The sequence below is a fragment of the Talpa occidentalis genome, unplaced genomic scaffold (assembly GCF_014898055.3).
Source record: "Talpa occidentalis isolate TD23 unplaced genomic scaffold, MPIMG_talOcc4v2.1 talOcc4.8, whole genome shotgun sequence".
Lineage (NCBI taxonomy): Eukaryota > Metazoa > Chordata > Mammalia > Eulipotyphla > Talpidae > Talpa > Talpa occidentalis.
Window position 1 is genome coordinate 19,026,105 of NW_023605194.1, and position 20,716 is coordinate 19,046,820.

The 20,716-nt window shown below is 46.1% G+C and overlaps 1 protein-coding gene across 3 annotated transcripts in view; it reads right to left on the reverse strand.

Moving 5' to 3' along the window:
• Positions 1-5,136: 5,136 nt before the first annotated feature.
• WBP1L (WW domain binding protein 1 like) overlaps positions 5,137-20,716 on the reverse strand; it is a 49,679-nt gene continuing 34,099 nt past the window's right edge. For 2 of the 3 annotated variants that reach the window (XM_037497117.2, XM_037497116.2), the window contains 4 exons: positions 18,960-19,062; positions 12,680-12,808; positions 10,128-10,289; positions 5,137-8,868 (listed from right to left, as the gene is read on the reverse strand). In XM_037497117.2, the coding sequence (XP_037353014.1) occupies positions 8,111-8,868; positions 10,128-10,289; positions 12,680-12,808; positions 18,960-19,062 (1,152 nt within the window). In that variant the 3' untranslated portion in view covers positions 5,137-8,110. The remainder of the gene's footprint in view (positions 8,869-10,127; positions 10,290-12,679; positions 12,809-18,959; positions 19,063-20,716) is intronic. The other variant, XM_037497120.2, reaches the window with a different exon arrangement.

Genomic DNA, 20,716 nt, shown 5'->3' on the forward strand with positions numbered 1-20,716 from the left:
CACAAGAGATAACAGAAGCCAATGCTGTGAATCACTTGGCTAATTGCCCAGTCGTAGTAAACTCTTTCTCCTTATGCAGAAGGAAGCCCAAATCTTTGGTGAAGCTGGCGGGCTTGCCAAGACCCCCACCATCACCCTGTGAGCCTCAAAATCCCCTAACAGGGCTCTGTTGCAAGTATGTGGCAAACAACCAGTTCTGGTGCAATGGGGGTTGGGGAGATCCCTGTTTGGTAGTGTTTGCTTATCCCTATGATCTGAATACATCACATAACCAATGTGAGGTCAGTCAACACAGAGGACAGAGATGCACTGTAGCGCTTATGTTACTTAGCATATTACATAGTAAAGGCCATTACCTACTATTTCCCCATACAGGTACATAGCCAACACTCACCTCCGCAGAAGAGATCACAGTAACAGGTAGGAAAATAAATGGGAGGATCCGTTTTCAGTATTATCTTTCTTTTGAATATAACTTACTCAATTGTAGGTTTATATAGTCTAATGTGCTAAAGATATAATAAATAACTCATTAAACTCCTGTCAGTCTAATAATCAGCACTTGGGAGCTGTAAGAGCTGGCATTCTGGGAGACATGGACTACGGCTGTCCTTTGCAGAGCCATTCCCCACAAGCCCCACTCTCAGGGGAGGGGAACATCCCCTCGTCACCCTGGCATGCAATGCCCGTGGATGGCAGTTCCCCAAAGTTCTCCAGGGCCTGAGGTAGCCGCACAACCTTGACACAAATGGCAGGCCTCTCTCAGGTCACACTCTCAAGTATCAACACACTTCTCTGGAGGACAGGATACCAATCACACAGGCCAGAGAGTGGGGAATCACTCCAGATGAGGACCTAGACCTTCCCCCAGTGCTCCAGTTTCCTAAACCTGGATAGTGATTCCCAGCTTCCTCATTTGTAAGTTGGGACACCTGTGCTGCCCCTCATATGAGGTTCTCATAAGGATGAAAAACAGAAAGGGCTGTGCAAGCAGGGAGCTGCCCACTGAGGGGACTTCCTGAAGGACAAGTCATGTTGTGGAGGCAATTGCTCCTGGTGGAGTCACTTACAGACCCAGGAGCAAGGGCAACTTACTTGGCCTCCTTAACCTCAGTTTTCTCTTGTGTAACCTGGGAGGCTCAGGTGTGGAAAATAGCCTGTTCCCGAGATCAGTGCTTGACAAAATCCCCTTTATTTTCCACAAAACACGTCCTGCTCTAAGGACATGTTTGGTGTGATGTTTGCAGATCTCACAAGCCCACCAGCTTTGTCAGGCAGGGAGGGGCTGTGTCCACACAGGTCCCTCCACAGGACAGGACCACGGGGGACCGGCCCTTGCAGCTCCAGATGGCCCTGCTGCTGCCTTCTCCCTCCCTGCACAGCCAGGGCAGGTGGCAGCTGGGAAGTGGGAGGAGAGCCCAGAGTCAGAAACTTGTTTCCTTCCGACACACAGGGTGTTTTGTAACTGTCTGGTGGGGTTGGGTTTGTCAAGACTGCTTGGGGAGAAGACATGCAGTGGGAGGTTAAACTGTGGCTCAGGGCAAACATATTCTGAAAAAGTTCAGATTAAACAGATCTTCTCCTGCCCCCAAGGGCCACTGCAAGCTCTCTTTATCCCCACAGAGGAATAACACACACTCTTGCAAGGTAAAAAGATAAGATCCACATAGCTTTAATTCCTGGTAATTTCACAATGTTACCAAGGGGCACGACCTTCTGGAAGTGAATATTTATCTGAAACAGGCACCATCACGCCCAGGCAGGGACCATGTCAGTGCTGAGAGGCTCTGCTAGGTGAACCCTGGCTGGATGTGGGGGCCTCAGGAGGAAGCAAGTGGACTGGGGTAGTAACAGTCCATATCCCAGGGGGCTGTCTGCAGTAAAAATGAGACAATGTAGGTAAGCAAGCTGGCAGCAGCAGCCACAGGAATTACTCAAGACCAGCTTCTGAACTCAGCATGTGACAAGGTGGATGCTCTCCCTACCCAACCCCTTTCTGGCAGTGACTTAACCCCTTGGAGTACTTTAGGCTAGCCTAATAACACTTGTCACACCCAATGAAATACAAATTATGTATTTGCACTTTATTTTTTTTAAGATTGATTTATGCATACAAGAGCCGGGGTAGAGGCCAGAAATGCGGAGGGTGAGAGGATTCACCAGAGACAAAGTGGGGAACAGAACAGGCAGATTGACCGAAGTACACTGCCGAGGGAAGCAGCGGGCAAGTCAGGAGAGGTCCGCTCCGCCATGTGGGTTGCTCCCTGCCTGGCCAGGAATTGAACTCGTGCTGCAGTGGCTGCGGATTGCTTTATAGGTTGCATCTTAACCCCTTGTGCCACCAGGGAGGCCCCTCAAGCCATTTTTATAGTTGTGGTGCACAATATAACTAAGGTGCCTCTAGCAAGGTGTTCCCTCAATAAAATTCCCATAGCTTACCATCCAAGATGAGCAAAAAGTTAATACTTATCATTGGGCTTATCTGATGATTGTGAGATTCCAGACCCACATCTTATTAATGATCACCAATGCCATTTCCATCCTCAGAGAGAGAGCCACATGGAGGGAATATGATCATGTGTATGACCTAATTTTCCTTATACTTAAAAGTGTTCACATAATTTATTTATTGATAATTTTCTGGTTATGACTTATGAACTAGGAAAATGAAGTAGTTGCCCTCCATTTACCAAATGATTATAAAATTGACTTCTCAAGATTACATTGTTTAAAAAAAACTGAAAATGCACATAAGTTGCTTAAAAAGGAGTAGATATTAGAGAACACTCTATAAGTAAGACAATTAAGACAAGTTAAAATCTTATAACACAACCTTACCCTCCAGCTCATCGGCTATCTTCCCAGAATGCAATTCTCCAGAAAAATTATATTGCTGTTCCAGACATGATGCCACTCTCTCCCGTTTTAGGTCCAGTTACTTTCTATTTTCAGCACCTGGCACATAGTACACACTCAATAATCTGCACAAGTATTTCTAGAATTCCATTTACCCCTCTGCCCACCTGATCAGCTCAGAGGTCCCTACTCTGGGGAGGCTGCCCTGAGCCCCTAGGTGGGCTGCACTCTTGTCCCCAGCATCCTGTGCACACATGCTTCGTGGTACTCTCCAGGAACTGCTAACACTGGCTTTGTCCTTTCTTCTCTTCTGGGGAATTAGCTCTTTCTGAGGAGCCAGGTCTAGGGACATTTGCAGCCCCAATGCCCAGCACATGTAGGTGCTCAATAAATGCTCAGCTCTTAGGTAAAGCCAGTCACTTATCTCCAGGCCAGAAACCAGCATCACAAATACCTCCCATGATGGACCACCCTTTCACAGGTGCAGCCAGAAGCCTGTTTCCAGCTGGCTTGGCCAATACTGAGCAAAAACTCACTTGCCAAATTGGCCTATTGAATGCTAAACCCCGATTTTTTTATGTTGAAAACAGAAGAAATCCCAGAAATGCATTTATTTAATTTCCTGTTTACCAAAGCTAGTGTTTGTGCTTTGGGGTACTGGTATAGTCTCAACCTAAATTTGACCACCTGGGGCATTACACTAAATACCACATTTCATCAGAGAAATCAGGAACTTGGTGGCCTAGTTCAGTGAGAGCTCCTACAGACCTGGACATCAAAGGTACATGCACAACCTGTGGCAGCAACCTGAGTTATACTGGCTTTGAGCCCCTCAGACATTAGCTTAAAGAAGGCAGCAGTGATGGCTCCCTCAGATTGTTCTGAGATTTCAGATCAACACTGTCCAAGATGTTAACATAACTCCCCTGGGGTTGCCTGGAGGAGTCTAACAATTTGGAAGTAATGAGGCAGCCACCAAGTCCCAATGAGAGCGTCCCCAGGTCCTGGGTCAAGGATGGAGCATGTCTCCCTTTCAGGGGAAGTTCCGATACTCTAAGATCCGAAAGGGCTGACTGCTGGGCCAACCTTGGGGGAGCGGGTAGGGAGGTGCAAGGGAAGTGAAGGGTCTCTTCAGCACCCCCTGCTGGTCCAGCAGTGAGGGTTCTACTTGAGGAGGCAGGGACCCCTTCTCCATAGTTAAGAGGTGGCACATCAACCTGTTCTGCCCACCTTCTGGTGCCCCAATGAGAAGTCTTCTGGTTGAGGGTGTTTCCCTGCCTGTGCAGAGGCAAAAGCTGGTCCTTACACAGGCTGGGAGAGGGCCTTACCCTAACTCAAAGTTCTAAGTGGATGATCTTAAGCAGAGAGTAAAACAATCACTGGCCTACCACTGGCTCCCCAGGGACTAAATATCAGTTCTGAGTGCCTGCTGGTTTGCAAGACCCAAGACCACCTACCAAGCACTCCCCAATTGCATCTTAGCCCACCTTCTATTTAATTCACTAATTCAAACAGGGATATCTGGTCTTCCTAACTGGAATTTAACTTTCTAAGGGCATGGACTGTGTCTGACAGATGTCTTTCACGTGATCCTTAGGATCCAGCACAGCATGGGGCACAACAGGGAACACTCAATAATACACATTTGTGCATTAATCCCACAGCCAAGCGCCCTTCCACGTGTCTATCACAGCACGAAAAGAGATCTCATGGAGTACTTGCTTTCTCTCAAATGTCAGGTTTCAGCCTTGGGGTATCTGAAAAACTTGTTTCTGCTTTTGGGTCTGATTTTAATCTGTGTGAATCTTTACAAAGTCTTGGCAGAGACTTTGGCAGAGAGAGGATTTTGTAAGTCAGAAGGAAAAAGAAAAAATATCAGATGGTTTCACTTATACGAGGAATATAGGGGAACCAAATAAGACATCAGGAGAAAAAATAACAATAAAAACACAACAAAACAAAAACAGATAATTATAAGCCAGAGACACCCTGCAGGGGAGGGAGAGGGAGAGGGATTGGAAGGAGGGAGGGAAGAACACAGGGACTGTGATGATGGTGGACGGGTAAATTGGTGGAGGAAATTCTATGGGAAATACACCTGAGGAAAAAAAGCAAACATTGCTTAAAAATGAACAATGATGTAAAATATATATAAATAAATTTTTTAAAACAGAGAGAGAGGATTTGGGGGGAAATTCCTAGGACCAAGTGTGGCCTCTGAGCAGGCTTTACCCAGCTTCCCCTCAGGCCTGCAGTTTCACTTGACCCTGCACCCTATCCTCAGCTGCCCTGGGATGTCTCTCAGGCTCTGTGTGGAGAAAGGAAAGTACTTGCGGTTCTGAATCTCGAGGCACGACTCCCCAGCGTCCAAGGAGAGGAAAAGAGAACAAACTGCAGCAGTAGGATGTTGGGGATTTATTTTATTTAGGCTTCTCACAGTGGTTAGAGCCACTTGTCTTCAGAACAATCACAGCACAGGAAATGCGTCACCAAGACTGCCCAGAAAATCTGACCAGCTGAATCTTATTGCTTAAAATACACATATTCACAATAACTGACAAATGATATGCCTCACAGGAATGTGTTACCACTTGCAAATAAATCTTCCCACGGTAGCACCGCATCCTCTACCAACCCCTTCCTTCGCATTCACCTAAAACACCAGATTCAGTCACATCTCCCCAATCCCTAATTAGTTCTTTGCTTCCTGTTTCCATCTTCTCTGCACAGGGGAGCCCCATTTGGAAGGGGCCTGACAGTGACCTCGGAATCCAGTCCAGCTCCACTAGCCACATTCTCCTCGCTCAGCCTTTAGGTGGGATGCTAGAGGGAAGTCAATGGTTAACATAGACCTGTTCCCATTTGAATGGGGAGGGGCAGATGAGAGGGCCAGAGTTCATCCATTTGCCAGTTAACTGAAGAAGGATTCCTGTTGGTAAATCTTGATCTCCTTTGAGACAGACACTTCAGTGAGCTGTTGGGATATTTATTTCATAGGTGGAAGGAAAGGCATCCGAGGGGCCGCTGGCTCACTCCCGCCCAGTCTCCCCACATACCAGTCTGCTTACAATCGGTGGGAGGGAGTTAGGCCCTGTGGCTCTGTTGTTTCCCAAAGCTGTCTGGAGATTCTGGACAGGGCCAACACCTGAGCCACAGCTCAAACTTATCACTGAAGATCCAATCTTCTGTCTGAATTCCATCTTCACATTCTGACCGAGAGGTTACAGACACCCCCGGGGAATGAAACCCAGGCTGGAAACAGCTGAGGGAGGCAGACAGGTTCAGAGCACGTTTCCATTTACAGAGAACAGAACACAGGCCTCCGAGAGTCCACGGAGCAATGTGCAAATTGCAGTGATGGGTAGAGTAAAACCTCTACTTGGAGCACAGTATCTGACAAAAACGGGACGGCCGTCCACGCTACTGCTGAATACACCTCAGCACACAGTCAGACATTTGTTCAGTAAACAGTAAATGTGTAAAATAAATTACCTTGAGAGGGCCATATTTGCTCCAACAAGTGGTAGGCAGAGCAGAATAACTGCCATTCAAAGTATATTCACAGGAAAACAGGGCAGGGGCTCACACACAATGGACACACACGCGCAGGCTGCCCATAAGTCATTGTATATGGACTTCACTTTGTTCGACATGGATTTTGGTTTTATGGATTCCAAACAGGCACTCATTCCCTTCCCCTCAAAGCTTGTCTATTTGTGTGTGTGTGTGTGTGTATACATACACACATAGATAGCACCTATATGTATCTATGTGTGTGTGTGTTCTATATATGTGTGTATATATATATATATTTGGTTTGGTTTTTCTATTATCATAACATCAATGCCTAGTCTGAATATCATCGATAAAAATGGAGGAAGAACCAAACTTCACTGAATAGGGCTGGATAGGGAATGTTAATTTCACTGTTGGTTTCCTCCATTGAGATAATTCCTATCAAAGCTCAACTCGTTCTTAAAGTCGAACTACAGACCTAAGGATTGCAAGGTCCTTCTGGATGGCAGCCTTCACTCTCCTACCTGAGCCACTCAGACTCTTTACATGGGCTATGAAAATTAGAGGCCCCACTCAAAGCAAAGGGATGCAGAAAAAGGGCATGAAAACCACAGATAACCCAGGCAACTTTTCCAAGTGGTCAGTTTAAACAAAACAAAATGACTTATTCAGACTCCAAGAAAATACTGTGTGAGAGCAGGCTCCAGGGCTGTACTTTCTCAGGACCCATGGCCTCCTGTTTGTTCCTTTAGAACACGGAGACACAAAAGCCAGCAGACAGTGTCCTTGGGTGGGGGAGGGACTGGTAGACTGTGGGCACAGACCAAGGGGCAGAGATGAAGAAAGCTGCAACTCTACCCAGCGCCGTGGCAGAGGGCCTCCTACGCACCCACAGAACTTCCAGTGACAGCCTGCACATAAAACCTCTCATTCTGGAGCAAGTGCAGCCAGATCTTGAAGGCCAACCTGGGAAAGGGCCACAGACTTCCCTTTTCCAGCACAGAATTCTTGCATGCCCACTGGCAAAGTTCTTGTTTTCAGCTCACTTTGTTTAAAAAAGAAAAACATAAAAGGAAGTATAATCTTCCACAACTCAATGGTCTGCAGTCAACCAGAACCTGCTGGAAGGGGCAGCTCAAAAAGCACAGTGGTGCATCAATCTTGTCACTGGACATAGAGCAGTAAGCCCGCTGCCCACCTACACACCACTGCCCACTGGTTCTCAGCCTCCACAGGATTAGCCCAGTCAATGCACTGTACACATGGCATCAAGGGGTGCCAATCCCTGGGCCCCAGCGGGCTTCCTTCTTCACCTGGACTGAGACACACCAAGGTTCTCTGAAACTAACACCAAAGCATGAGTCTACTACATCACCAAGAGTCATCTCAGAACACATCTCAGTCCCTTCCTTGAGGACTCCTAAATCACACACCTCGCTGCCCCAAGAGGGGAGCGAGAAATAACACGAGAGGGAAGGGGATGGCATGGGATTATGAGGAATGAGTCACAGAACCAACTTCTCAGCTCTCCATTACACTGCTTCTGTGTGTGGAAAGGCAACCACCCATGAAAATCTACCTAGAGATGCAGGAGAGGAGGAATAACAACAAAAAAAAAACAAACAAAAAAGATCAAAGTGGCTATACCACTTTCTCTGAAAGTCATTTAATGCTTCTCTCGTGGTTCTCTCCTACCCTGGATGCTTTGCCAAGTTCTTGGATATAGGCAAGGCCTGCTCTAGCTGGGGGAGCTGCTGCTCTGGGAGTTTGGGGAGTCCTGCTCATTTATGGTGTTCAGCAGCAGGCACGCGGGTGGCCGTGGTAAGTGGGGGTGGCCAGGCTCTCGGTCTTGCTCCTGTGAGGGCTGACAGAGCCCTTCCTCCTCATCGCCAGGGGTCCGCATGTGGCAGCTGTCACAGAAATCCAGGGGTCCATCCAGAGCATCATCGATGAGCGCACTGAACTCTTTAAGGTCACTGTCGTGGTGGCCCCGGTTGCACACACACACCTCAATGCCCGAGTCTCCTGTGAAGCGGCGATGTCTGCCAGGTGTCTTGTCTTTGCTGTCAGGGAGGACACTGCCCAGCTCGGAGCTGTCATCTCTCAGCAGCTCCTCCTTACATTCAGAATCCTTGTTCAGGAAGGCCCCGGGCTCCAGCTCCCCCAGGCCGGCCACAGAGCCACTGCGCTCCATTCCACGGGCTTTGGTGGCTGCCAGGTCAGCAGGCACATCGGAGGGCTCAGGGTCAGCGATGCTGGGGGGTCTTGTGCTGCTTCTGCTGGGCCCAGACAAGGGGCTGCTCTGGGCCCCCTGGGAGTCCCTGGTGGGATGGGTGCCAGGGGTGCTGCCGCCTGCAGGGCCACACTGGGCAGGCAGCTGCTGCTGCTGCTGCTGCTGCTGCTGTTGGAGCTGAAAGGCACTGTATGGTGGGGGAGGAGTTGGAGGTCTGTTCACCACTTCCTCATAAGGAGGTAGTAAATAGTTTGGCAAAAACCCTAAAATGGGGAGTAGGGAGGAGAAATTACTACACTGGCAATTGTTCCAGGACAGACTTCAAAGCTCAAACCAAACATATGTCCCCCCACCCCCAGCCTACCCACCAAGTGACAGCTACAGCTCTTGGCAGTGGGCAGGGCAGGGGGCCTGAGCAATTTTGCTGAGAGAAGGACAGATGGGAGGGACCTAATTCAGCTTCCTGACATAGGAGGGACCTGAGCTGTTGCACAGGCAAGGACTTCTTGGCTGTCTGGAGTCAAGGCAGAGGGGCAGGCAGATGTGCTGGATGGCCAGAGTATTTCTGCCCGAAGGGCCTCTTTCCAAGTGCATGCGCCTTTACGCTCCTGTTCACTCTGTGTTCTCCATCTAAGTTCCACAGGCCTCAGAGAACATACCTGGAGACTTCCTAACTACCTTTTTCTTTTCCCAACCCTTCCAAGTTTAAGTAAGTAGTAAGATCCTTTTCTAAAAGGTTAGAAACCGGTGAGAATGGCAATGTGGATGAAGAGGTGGTCTGGGAAGACAAACCTCATCCTGACTCAGATCAAAAGCACTGGGCTCCCAGCAAAGACAGAGGCCAGTCATTCAAGACATATTAAGAACATGCCAGGTCAATATGCTGACAATCTCATCACACAACATTAATTGCTAGCATTTATTGAGCACATACTACATGACAGGCACTGTGCTAAGCACTTTACCCTTTCCCATGTGGAATTCCACCCTGGTGACCACTACATGTTGCAGAAACACTGCTGGATGGCTGCACAGCTCGGCCGCCTCTGACCACTTGAGTGGTCAGATATTCTGAGGGAGTCCTTCAGTGAGTCACCAATCTTCTCGGTTCTCAGGAAATTCCAAGGTCATTCCCCCACGCCTGTCCATCTCATGACAGCCTCTACTCAGGTATACCATATGGTAGTAAGCAAAACTGGAGGATTATAGACCACTGAACCTTAAATTTCTATTCATTCACATCATATACCATTTGACTATTTGCCTCAAATAATTTGCTAAAGGAGCAGAGACTTGCTAAAGAAGCAGCCAGCGTGGATTGGAATGGCCCAGTGTTTTCTGGAAGCTGCATCCATTGCACCTGCTCCTCTGTGCTAACAGTGAGTGCCCCCTTCACCCAGTACTTGCAAGTCCTCTGCTCTTAGCTAGACAAGGGGGCCCACAGGAGCTCTGGTTACCCATGCAGCAGCCTGTGTATTCTGGGCTCCTGAAGGTGGGGTTTGATGGCTCTGGGGATACATACTGAAATAAAATGGCAGCGCTGAGTAATTGTGGGCTTCCCGGTAGGCAATCAGGTTGATTTCATGTTGCCGCTGCTGAGCCTGAAGCCGGTGCTTGGCTCGGCGGTGGTGGCAGACACAGCAGCAGCTCAGGATGATGATGATAGTCCACACCAGCCAGAACCCTGGGGGCCGGGAGGAAAGACAGAGAGGCACACACAGTGAACACCACCAGAGGGGCCACCGTCACAACAAGGAATCCCAGACAATGGCTGCCTGTTTGAAGCTGGCACTAATGGACCTGCCCCATGAGTTCACATTTTGAACCTGTGTTCAATTTTCAGTAATGTTGGTACTATAGTGAAAGCTGTGGATGGGAGAGGGCAGGGATGGAAGAACAATGGTAAAGAAGGTCACCACTTAAGCAACTCCAGGGAGCTGGGGGAAGGGAAGATGCTAAGGTATCTCTCCAGCACCATTGCTCCTTTTGTACCTTAGGCTTGCTAGGCATTAAATATGCTCACTTTCTAGGGCAGTGAACTTTATCTCTTAAGGGATCGCTGAGTAAAAGAGGTCCATCTCCACCTCCCCTCAATTCTGCCCAAGCCCTTAAGGATGGATCCCGGTTCTTTGCTTGTCCCTGAACTCCAAAAGCAAAGAGTCCCTCAAAATGTCCAAGATTCAGATTAGCAGTTCCAAGGGACTCACAAGGCCATCTGATAAAGGAATTCTTAGGTTTCTCCTGATATCCAAAAAGATCAGAAGATTTTCTGTACCATGAGTGTCTCTGTAATTAATACAAGAGTCATGAAAAGGGGACTCTCTGCTGACACAAGGGTTAAAGTCTCAGCGCTATCAAGCTATCACCAGCCACTGAGGCATGAGTTCAATCCCTGGCCAGGGAGGTAACCACACGGCGCAGAAAACCTCTCGTCTCACACGCTGTTCCTCTTAGCAGTGGATTTCAGTAGATCTGCCTGTTTTGCTCCCTACTCTATCTCTGGGGAATCCTCTCACCTCTCTGCACATCTGGCCTGCAGCCCAGTTCTTGTATGCACAGATAAATAAAAATAAGTCTTAAAAAAAAGTCATGAGAAGTAGAAGTGGAAAAATTCTAGTAGCCTGAGGTCCACGTCTTTCCTGGAGAGTATGAATGACTTCCCCTGTTCCTGATGTGCTCCAACACAGCTCCATCTCCTGCTGTCACAATCTGCTCCCACCTCTCTAGGCCATCAGTTACATGGTTGCATTAGACTCGGGGCCCTTAGAAGCCTCCCCTTCTTCCTTCCTGCTTCAAGGGATTGGGTTAGAGGAACAGGGTTTGAAAAGGCCCAGAAGCCCTCTCCTCTGCATGGATTATTTCTTCTCATTTCCCACCACGTTCTCTTAGATCATGCTCAGAATCTCACCAAACCCCAATATAAGATACTCTCCCCAATTTAAATGTATGCAGAAAAGCCTTATAATATTTTTGTTTGATCAGTAAGCAAACTGGCTTAAAAATTATATATGGGAACCAAAGGCAAAAAGGAAAAACAAAACTTGTGATTTCTCTTTAAAAGGATTATGAGGAATTTTAATTTTCTTTTATCAATTATTTCATATTATAAAATTATTTCATATTATAAAATTATTTCAAAGTTATTTCATATTATAAAACTGGAAACAAAATAAACTAAAACTTAGATATTTCCTTATCAATTATGTTAGCATCAAGTCTTTAGTTTTGGTTATTTCAGAGTTTTAACACTTGCAGAAATTGTTTTTGGAAAAATTAACAGGAGAAACACCTTGACAAAATTTCAAGACCCATGATAATGGACAGAACTCTGGATTGAAAGTTCCTTACCGAGAACTGAATTAATTTAATATGGCTTTGTTTGAAATGTTATTGGTTTTTGTTGTTGTTGTTTGGTTGTTTTTTGATTCAAGAAAAAAATTTTCTATTAACTAGGCCTGCCCTGGTGGCACAGCGGTTGAGCACTGGGCTGCAAAGCTGCCCACAGCCTCTGCAGTGCCGGTTCAATCCCCAGCTGCCAGCGAGGGTCCCACATGGCGCGCAGACCTCTCCTGCCATGCCCGCTGCTCCCCTCAGCAGTGTATTTCATCAGTCTGCCTGTTCTGTTCCCCGCTCTGGCTCTGTTGAATTCTCTCACCCTCCCACGCTTCTGACTGTACCCAGTGCTTGTATGAATAAATAAAATATTTTAAAAAATTTTTTGTTCTATTAACTGACCATGAGTTACAGCAATATTAAATTGCATTTTGTTTAAGAGGTAAATTGTGTTACACTTTCTGTCTCCTTGATACCATAGTAAAATATAAAAAATGGTAGTTAAGTATTTTTGTTATTTATGACAATGTGTCTAACATTGCATAATTTCAATAAGGAATTTTGTTTCACCTTAAATAGAGAATTGAAAATAGGGATACATTCATTACCCAGGCTTTGACTGGAATGTGACAGTTGAGACCTTCTGAAAGTTGAGACAGAGCAGAACCGACAAGAAAAGAGCTCACTACCTTGCCTACAGGGTTCCAGAGACGTTCTAGGAAGGAGTGTAGGGAAGCTTACCTCCATTGGCAGGTCTGGAGAACCCACAGAGAAAAGCCTTGGGAACCTTGAGAAGAAGAAATCTTCCCAAAAGTACAAATGTAACAGGTAGAGTCTGGTGAGACCATCCCATGGCATGGCTCCTGAGATCTGGACAGGTCAAATGTCAAGAGCTCAATCTAAGATCCCTTATGGAAAGTTCCAACAAAGCCAACAGAAATTCTACTTGGTTATTCTAGCCTATGAGTTTTTGCAAAAGTAGATCAAATAGATTGGAATTAGATTTAGTTTACAAATGGATTTTTCTGTACTAGTTGATAGAATAGGAATAAAGACAGAATGATTTGAATAGTAACCTCTCTTAAGCAGCTTTGAACTTTTTTTTCTCCTTTTTGGATTGGACTGATTGAAACTTCTAGAAATGATGGACTTTGCCATACTGGCTGTGCATGGACAATGACCAATTCCTATTTCCTTTGCATACACCATAGCCAGGGAGAAGAGTGTGGTCCAAGGCTGCACCACGGCATCCAGACATCTGACTTTCATCACCATAAAAATGGTGACAAGAATTAAAGTGGGGAAATTGTAAGAGGAAGAACCATGAGGCGCAACCTCCAAGTCAGTGGGTGGTGCCCATAGTCAACTGGATGGTAGAAAGTGGAGCTTTCCAAAGCCCACCCACGAAGGGGAGGACTGAAGGAAAACAAGGGTGGACCTGTGCTGAGGCTTTCCAATGGGTAAGCTGCTGGGGCTTCTGGTAGTTGTACTGCTGGGGCTTTGGCACATAGACTGCTGGTAAGGAGGGATGTCTGTGGAGAAGCTGCCAGTTTGCCAAAGGAGGCTTGAACTTGTACCCCAGGTCTCTGCTCAGTGGACATTCTCTTCGGCAGGATAGATGGCCTCTGGCCACATGCCAGTCTGTGAATTCTCTGCCCTCCCCCCCACCCCATGTAAATAAATCCTGTTATTGTTGTTTCTCTCCTTTGTGTCTGGAATGGTTCCAAGATAGTCTTTTGTGAGGTTAAGACAAGGGTGCCTCCATCAAATGGGGCCAAGGAAGAAAGTTTTAAAAAGGAAGGAGACACATAAGGGAAGACAGAACTACAACCTTCTTCCCAAATACACACCTACCCAGAGATGACTTTTCCATAATGATAACTTTGAAAATTGTGACCTTATCGCGGGAAGGGTCTCATGTGAGGCAAAATGGAAAACATGTTTTTATAAACAATCACAGCCCCATGTAGGAACTGAGTCATGGGCTCCAGAATTCACTATAAATTTGGGAAAATACCACCAGGCAGGAAATTCCTCATTAGTAAGCCAAAGCATACTATAAATTAGCTCTCTTTCTACCCCACAGGATGATGGGTGACCTCCCTGGCCTCTTAGAGCTCTTGGCAGAAGCTCCTAACACTGTTACTGTAGAAAAGGCCTCATTTTGGGAACTGAAGATGTTAAAGGACTACAACTTCATGTGAAACACTGGACAAGTTTCCCATAAGCATGAATGCAGATATAGAAGAGAAGAGGCAGATGATCTGGTTTCAAATTCCAATTCACAAAACCATTTCCTAGCTTTGTGACCATGGTCATTTTGTTTTACTTCCCTCATCTGCAAATTGGGGAGAATAACGTTCTCTACCTTACTTGATCATAGTGAGGACTAAAAGACTCATACAGAGAGAATACTTAGAACTGAGGTACAAGTTCTCCAGCTTATTAGTAATTACTTACTAATTAGTAATCACTGTTGTTACAGACAGGCTCACAGACAGAGAGAGTTTCGTTTACATTTCCCTTTCAAGCTCAAAAAGTATTATATCAACAGGCCTCCCGGTGGCACAGAGGATTCAATTCCCGGCCAGCCAGGGAGAAACCCACATGGTGTGGCAGACCTCTCCTGTCTTGCCCACTGCACCTCTCAGCAGTGTCTTCGGTCCGTCTGCCTATTCTGCTCCCCACTCTGTCTCTGATGAATTCTCTCACCCTCCTGCGCTTCTGACCAGTACCCCAGTTCTTGTATAAATAAAATCTTAAGGGTCTCCCCGGTGGCGCAGCAGTTGAGCGCTGGGTTGCAAAGCTGCCTGCAGCTTCTGCAGCGCCGGTTCGATCCCCGGCCACCGGGCGAGGGTCCCACATGGCGCGCAGACCTCTCCTGCTGCCCACTGCTCCCCTCAGCAGTGTTCTTCATCGCTCTGCCTGTTCTGTTCCCCACTCTGGCTCTGGTGAATTCTCTCACCCTCCCGCGCTTCTGACTGTACCCAGTGCTTGTATAAATAAAATAATAATAATAATAATAAATAAATAAATAAATAAAATCTTAAAAAAAAAAAGTATTGTATCAAAAAGCAATAGTTAGGAACAAATCCAAGCTTCTAGGTTCCATGTTAGGCCAAATTCATCCGAAATCAGTCAACTCGTATTTACCAAGTCCTTACTATGAACAAGGTGTGGTATCAGCTGATAGCAATCCACCTGCCTTTGTCTAGACACCTTGGATCACTAGGGGCCTGGAGTCCAATAGAAGCTTGGAAGGAGGCCCCAGCTCTCTGTTATCCACTCTGCTCAGGATAGCAAATGCCTTGGCGTCCCTTCAGAGCACTTTTTTAATAGGTATCTTAAGAGAAAAAAGTTGGCAGCTTAACAGAATTAACTGGATTTGCTCATACCTGTTTCATACATTCAGGAAAACTCCACCATCCAGAAATTCTCCCTTCCCTCCATTAAAGTCTAAACCACAAAAATTGATGCCAGAATGAAGTTCCCTCAAATTATCTCTTTCTCTGAAAACTAGCATGGTAGGGATAAAGCTAACTGAAATGACAACTGGGAACATTGAGATTCAGGCATTTTGGGAATCAGCATGTTCCTGGCCTCCCTGGGGCTCGGTTTTCTTTTTTGCTCTATCTGTGCCAGGAAGGACTTCCTCATATTCGACCTCTCCACAACCTGTGTTCACCATCCCTTAAGCCAGAGTTTGCAGTTCTGGAAAAGGAGTGGCTTTTCAGTTGCAACACTGGTGCTGACAAACAGGGATCATAGGTATACCTAGCAGGGATGTTTTTAGGGTGAAATGAGATGATGTAAATGAAGACCTTACTGAGTGCATATAGGATGAACATCAGCACCCTCATTTCTTTGCAGACAAACCAGTGGCCCCAAGGCAAAGGTGAACAACAGGACGCATACTCTATTATTTTCCACAGGGCCAGGCCGTGGTCTGTGGTCCTCCTCTGCCTGCAAAGTCCTTCTACCCTGGCTCCACATGTTTAAGTCCTATCCACACTTAAAGGCCTACTTCAAATGCCACCTCTTCCATGCAGCCTGCCTGAATTCTACCCAGTCAAAGCCAAGCTCCCCTTTTGAAACTTCACAGCAGTTCTGGCACATATATTCTACTCCGTACTTGTATTAATTGTGTGATGTCTCTCTCTGTGAGATTACCATCATGATGGCAAAAATTATGTTTTCCCATAGTTTCTAAGGACAGGCCACACAATCCAGTAGGAACTTGTTATAAGTACAAATTCTCAGGTCCACCTCAGACTGGTACATCAAAAACTCTGGGTGTAGGTCTCACAATCTGTTATTTTATAAGTCCACCAAGAGATTCAGATACTTGCCCAAGTTTGAAAACCACTGGAACAAGTGTTTGCTGAATGAATAAATGATTGAATAATGAATTATAGTACAAGTGCCATAAAAATGCATGAGATGATAATGATGATGATGATGATGAGCAGGTCCTGGCAGGCTCAACCACTGTGGTGATAGAACAGGATTTGTACTTCCTGTCTGATGCAAGCCCCACAATGACTTTTGGCTTAGGTTACAACAGACTGAAAGACAAGTAAGAAAGGTGCTGGCTGAAGCTAACATTCTATGTGTGCTCATGTCTCTGTGTAAACTGGGCTCTGTAAGTATCTGTGTAGGATACACAGGAAAACGCAATTTAGGAGAGGCAAGAGTTGGTAGAAATGGCTATTTCCTACTCTGAAGGCCTTCCTTAGAGGCCACTATGATTAAGGAGGTATTTTGATGAAAGTGCTGCCAAAGATTTCCTGGCTGAGAATATATTTTCCCCTTCTACTGGGATGACAAAAACAATCACCCAAAGACCATTACTTTCACATTTCAGGTATAGTTTACAGGCAATTAGAGGTAATAAGGTTCCAAGTGACAGAAAGTGTAATTATGATGTGAAGTGAAGGAGTTCATTCCAACACTCAACCTCCCTCCTAACATATGAGGCAGAGATGAGGGCCCTAAAAAGGAGGTAAACCAAAGAGAGGGGTGGAACTAGACACTGCCTGACCAAGGCCATTTCTGGACACGGATGAAAGGAAAGCTTTGTTTTTACAGCCTTTGTCCCTCCAAAACTTGGAAAGCACAGGCCAACTCAAATAATGGAGAGTCTTTTCTCTCCATCCAGAATCTGGTCTCTGGCCAGACTCTGGTCTGGCCTCTGTTTCCCCAACTGACCATAACTGGAGAGATAATCAGCCTTCCCTGAAGCTTTTTTAAGACCTTGGGGTGAAGGACTTGCTCCCTAAACTGCCTCCCAGTCATCTGGGGCTCCCTGTCCCTACAGCCCAGCCCCCTGCCCTCGCTTTAGTGACTCAATTCTGACGGTTACTGAATCTGCTCTAGCAAAGGCCAGGCGGCTCTGTCAATCTGAGATGGAGACATCACCAGTTCCGGTCCTCTCCACCAATGATGCTGCCTGGGACAGGCCCCAGAATAACAACCTGCAGCTCTGAGACTTTTTGGCAGCCTGGCTTCAACTTTTATTTTAACAAGGGGTGGGAAGGAGAATTGGTACTCAGCATTCATCTGTATTTTAAAACATTTAAACACTCTATCCACCTGCTTATCACTTTGCATTCTTTAGTAAGTCCCTCAGCCCCACCCTTTCTAAAATAGCAACAACTGCTCTGTGCTCTCCTCTGCCACTCACATTCATGGAGGATTAGCCAGGATTCTGGAGTTGTGTCCTCTACTTGGGGGAGGAGTCTGCACTTGACTGACGCTGGAACCTCAGAAAGGCAGAAGAGCCTGTCTCAACCCTAAACTGGAAAGAATCAGGTGAAGAAGAGGTTCTGTTCTAGGAACCACTCCAACTGGCTATAAGACACAATTGTATTCCAGAAGGCAAGACTTCCCAGCCAAGAGACTAATTTCCTTTCCAGAGCAAAGGACAGCCCTTCAGTTGCATCCTTACCATTGCACTGATGTAAGGGAATGGGGAGATCAGAAAGGGCAGAGGAGAAAGGGTGATGGCAGCCATAAGGTCATGGAGGGAAAAATAAGCACAGAATTTGTTTCCAGAGAGGGTGACTGAGGTTTCAAATTAGCAGGAAACAGTCTACATTTCCTCTCTCAGCAGACCCTTATGAGAATTTTTGCACTGCTAGTCAATGATGGAGTCTACCCGAAGGACAATCCTACCCTCCTTTCTTAGCTGAGCATCCTACTGAGTCTTGTCTGAGGGCCAAAAAGATCAAAGAACCTGTGGTTTTGATCCTTCAAGCCTGGGTCACTCCCTGAAGTGATATGGCCATGTCACAACCCTTGTGCAACTGTGGAAGGTACAAGTGGTCTTGGCTTCAAGCAAACCAGTGATAGGTGAGGGCTGTCTGTATGGCCTTTACTGATGCTAACAGGATAGGTACAAGAGAATCCTGCACACACTTCAGTTTTAGAACTGGGGAAGGAACAGAGAGGGTTGAACTTCCTAAACTCCCTCTCTCCAGGAAGGCTCCATAGACAGGGACCTAGGGAAAGATGATCTCTTTAAGAGGGACCTCCAAAAACAAAGGTAGGTCCTTGATGCTCAGTGGGGCATTCTGGAAGCAGCTTGTGGTATTTACAAGAAGATGGCCTGACTGTCACCCACAGAGCCCAGCCCAGCATACCCAGCAGCTTAGTTGCTGCAGCCACTCTTTAAAAAAAATGGCAAATCTGGGTGTCTGGGTAGATTCATGGGAGGATCTAAGTTGTTATCACTACCTGTCACACACTGGAGAGAGCATCAAAGGGAATCTCAGGCAGGACTTCTGCAGCAAACCTGGTTACCACAGCCTCTTTCTAAGACTCAGACCATGTAGTCCCATGTTTAGCCCATAATGCACAGAGCACCAGAGCTCACCTCCTCCACAAAGGAGCTGCTTTTGGAGCCCAGAAACAGATTCTACTCGCCAATAGTGGACCCGAGAATGACAACAGGGGTGATCAATCAGTCCACGGTTTCCCAACCCGCAGAGGCAGTGAGCACAACCCCCAGGGAAGGACTTACACCAGAGCTCATAATAGTAGTTGCAGCACTGAGACTGTCCGCAGCAGTGTCCTGTATCACAGATGTAGCTTTGATTGTTGGTACCCACACAGGTTTCCTTATCCTAAAAAAAATATATATATACATAAATCAAAATGCATTTTAGGGTATTTTAGTTTTTTTAAACACCACTTTTCTTCTCATTCCCCCTTTTCCTGGTTGTGTGCCAAGGTCTATACCAATGACTGGTCCATTAAGAAAAAAACATTTTAAAGAATGACCACAGCATATTTAAGGGGAAAAACTGTTTCATAAAAGGGGAAAAGGATTCAGTGCACAAAGCCAACTGGCAAAGTGCAGAGTTCTCCTGAGACAGGAAAGGCTTTCTTAATGTTCAAGCAGAAATATTTCCTGTTCCAATGTTAGACTCAGCTGGTGAGAAGGTGATGATTCTCCTGTAATTAGCAGTATGTCTTAAATAAAGCTGGCTTTTCTGTGAAACTTCCTGGAAAATTTAATTCTGTATATATTCCAGGATTAACATCTAGTCAGTTATTCCATCCTCTCTTCAAAACACATCATCTCCAAGGTTAATTAATTACAGTGTAATTCAAAAAGAGGGCTAAGTAAATCTGTACTAAAATTCTTTGCTCTTAAGAGAATGGGTGAGAGTCCTCCCTGGTGGCACAGGGGTTAAAGTCTCAGCGCTGTCAAGCTGTCACCAGCCACTGTGGCCTGAGCTCGACCCCTGACCAGGGAGCCAACCCACATACAGTATAGCAGACCTCTCCTGTTTTGCCCGCTGCACCCCTCAGCAGTGTACTTCAGAAGATCCACCTGTTCTGCTCCACATTCTGTCTCTGGTGAATCCTACCTCTGCACCTCTGGCATACACCCCAATTCTTTATGCATTAATTAACTAATTAATTAATTAAAAGGTGACATTCTCAGGTGCCCCAGTCCAACTTCAGGTAGCTAACTCTTTTTTGCTTAAATAATGCTCTCTCCAGAAACATGACTGAATCTAGAATTTATACTGTCCCTTCTCAGGGAGAGCACCACAAAGGGCACTGCTGAGCAGTTTGCCAAATTCTATTCACCAGTAGAGGAATGAAGGTGAAAAAGCTTTCCTATATTTCACATTTAAGATAAGAAATACTCCACCAGCCAAACTCAACTTCAGACCAAAATGTATTCTCACAATACATTTGATGAAATCAGTCAGTCGTTACTCTGTCTGGCTTTCAACACTACTTTACTCCAAAAAAGAAAACTTGTATTTCCTGGGCACCGTCTTTGTACCAAGTACAATGTTGTGTACAGGGATATAAGGATGAATAAGATATTGTCCCTATCCTCAAGAAATTGGGAGGTAAGAAGGGAAAAAAAAAAAAAAAAACCCTGCTAAACAAAGAAGCTTAAAATACAGTATTGTATTTGCTGCTACTCAGTCTGACCCTGCTCACAGCGTACATCCGGGGGATGCCTGCCAGTGGAAACTTAAGCCACATGGTCAGTTTCTCCTCTCTGAGCCCTGCTTTACTACTCTGTCCACTTGGCTAATGGTATAAACAAGGCACTGTCTACAGGACTGAGGGTAGGCAGCAACAGTTCAGTTTCTGAAGGCACATGGAGAAGACAAGACAAAGGGCATGGCTAAAAATCAGAGGCCTGGCAGGTTCCACCATACATCTTTGGATCTTTCTGTTCTGGAAGAATCTTCCCCCTGGTGTAAAGGAGTTCCAAGAAGGAAACATGGGAAGGATACATGTAGCCTC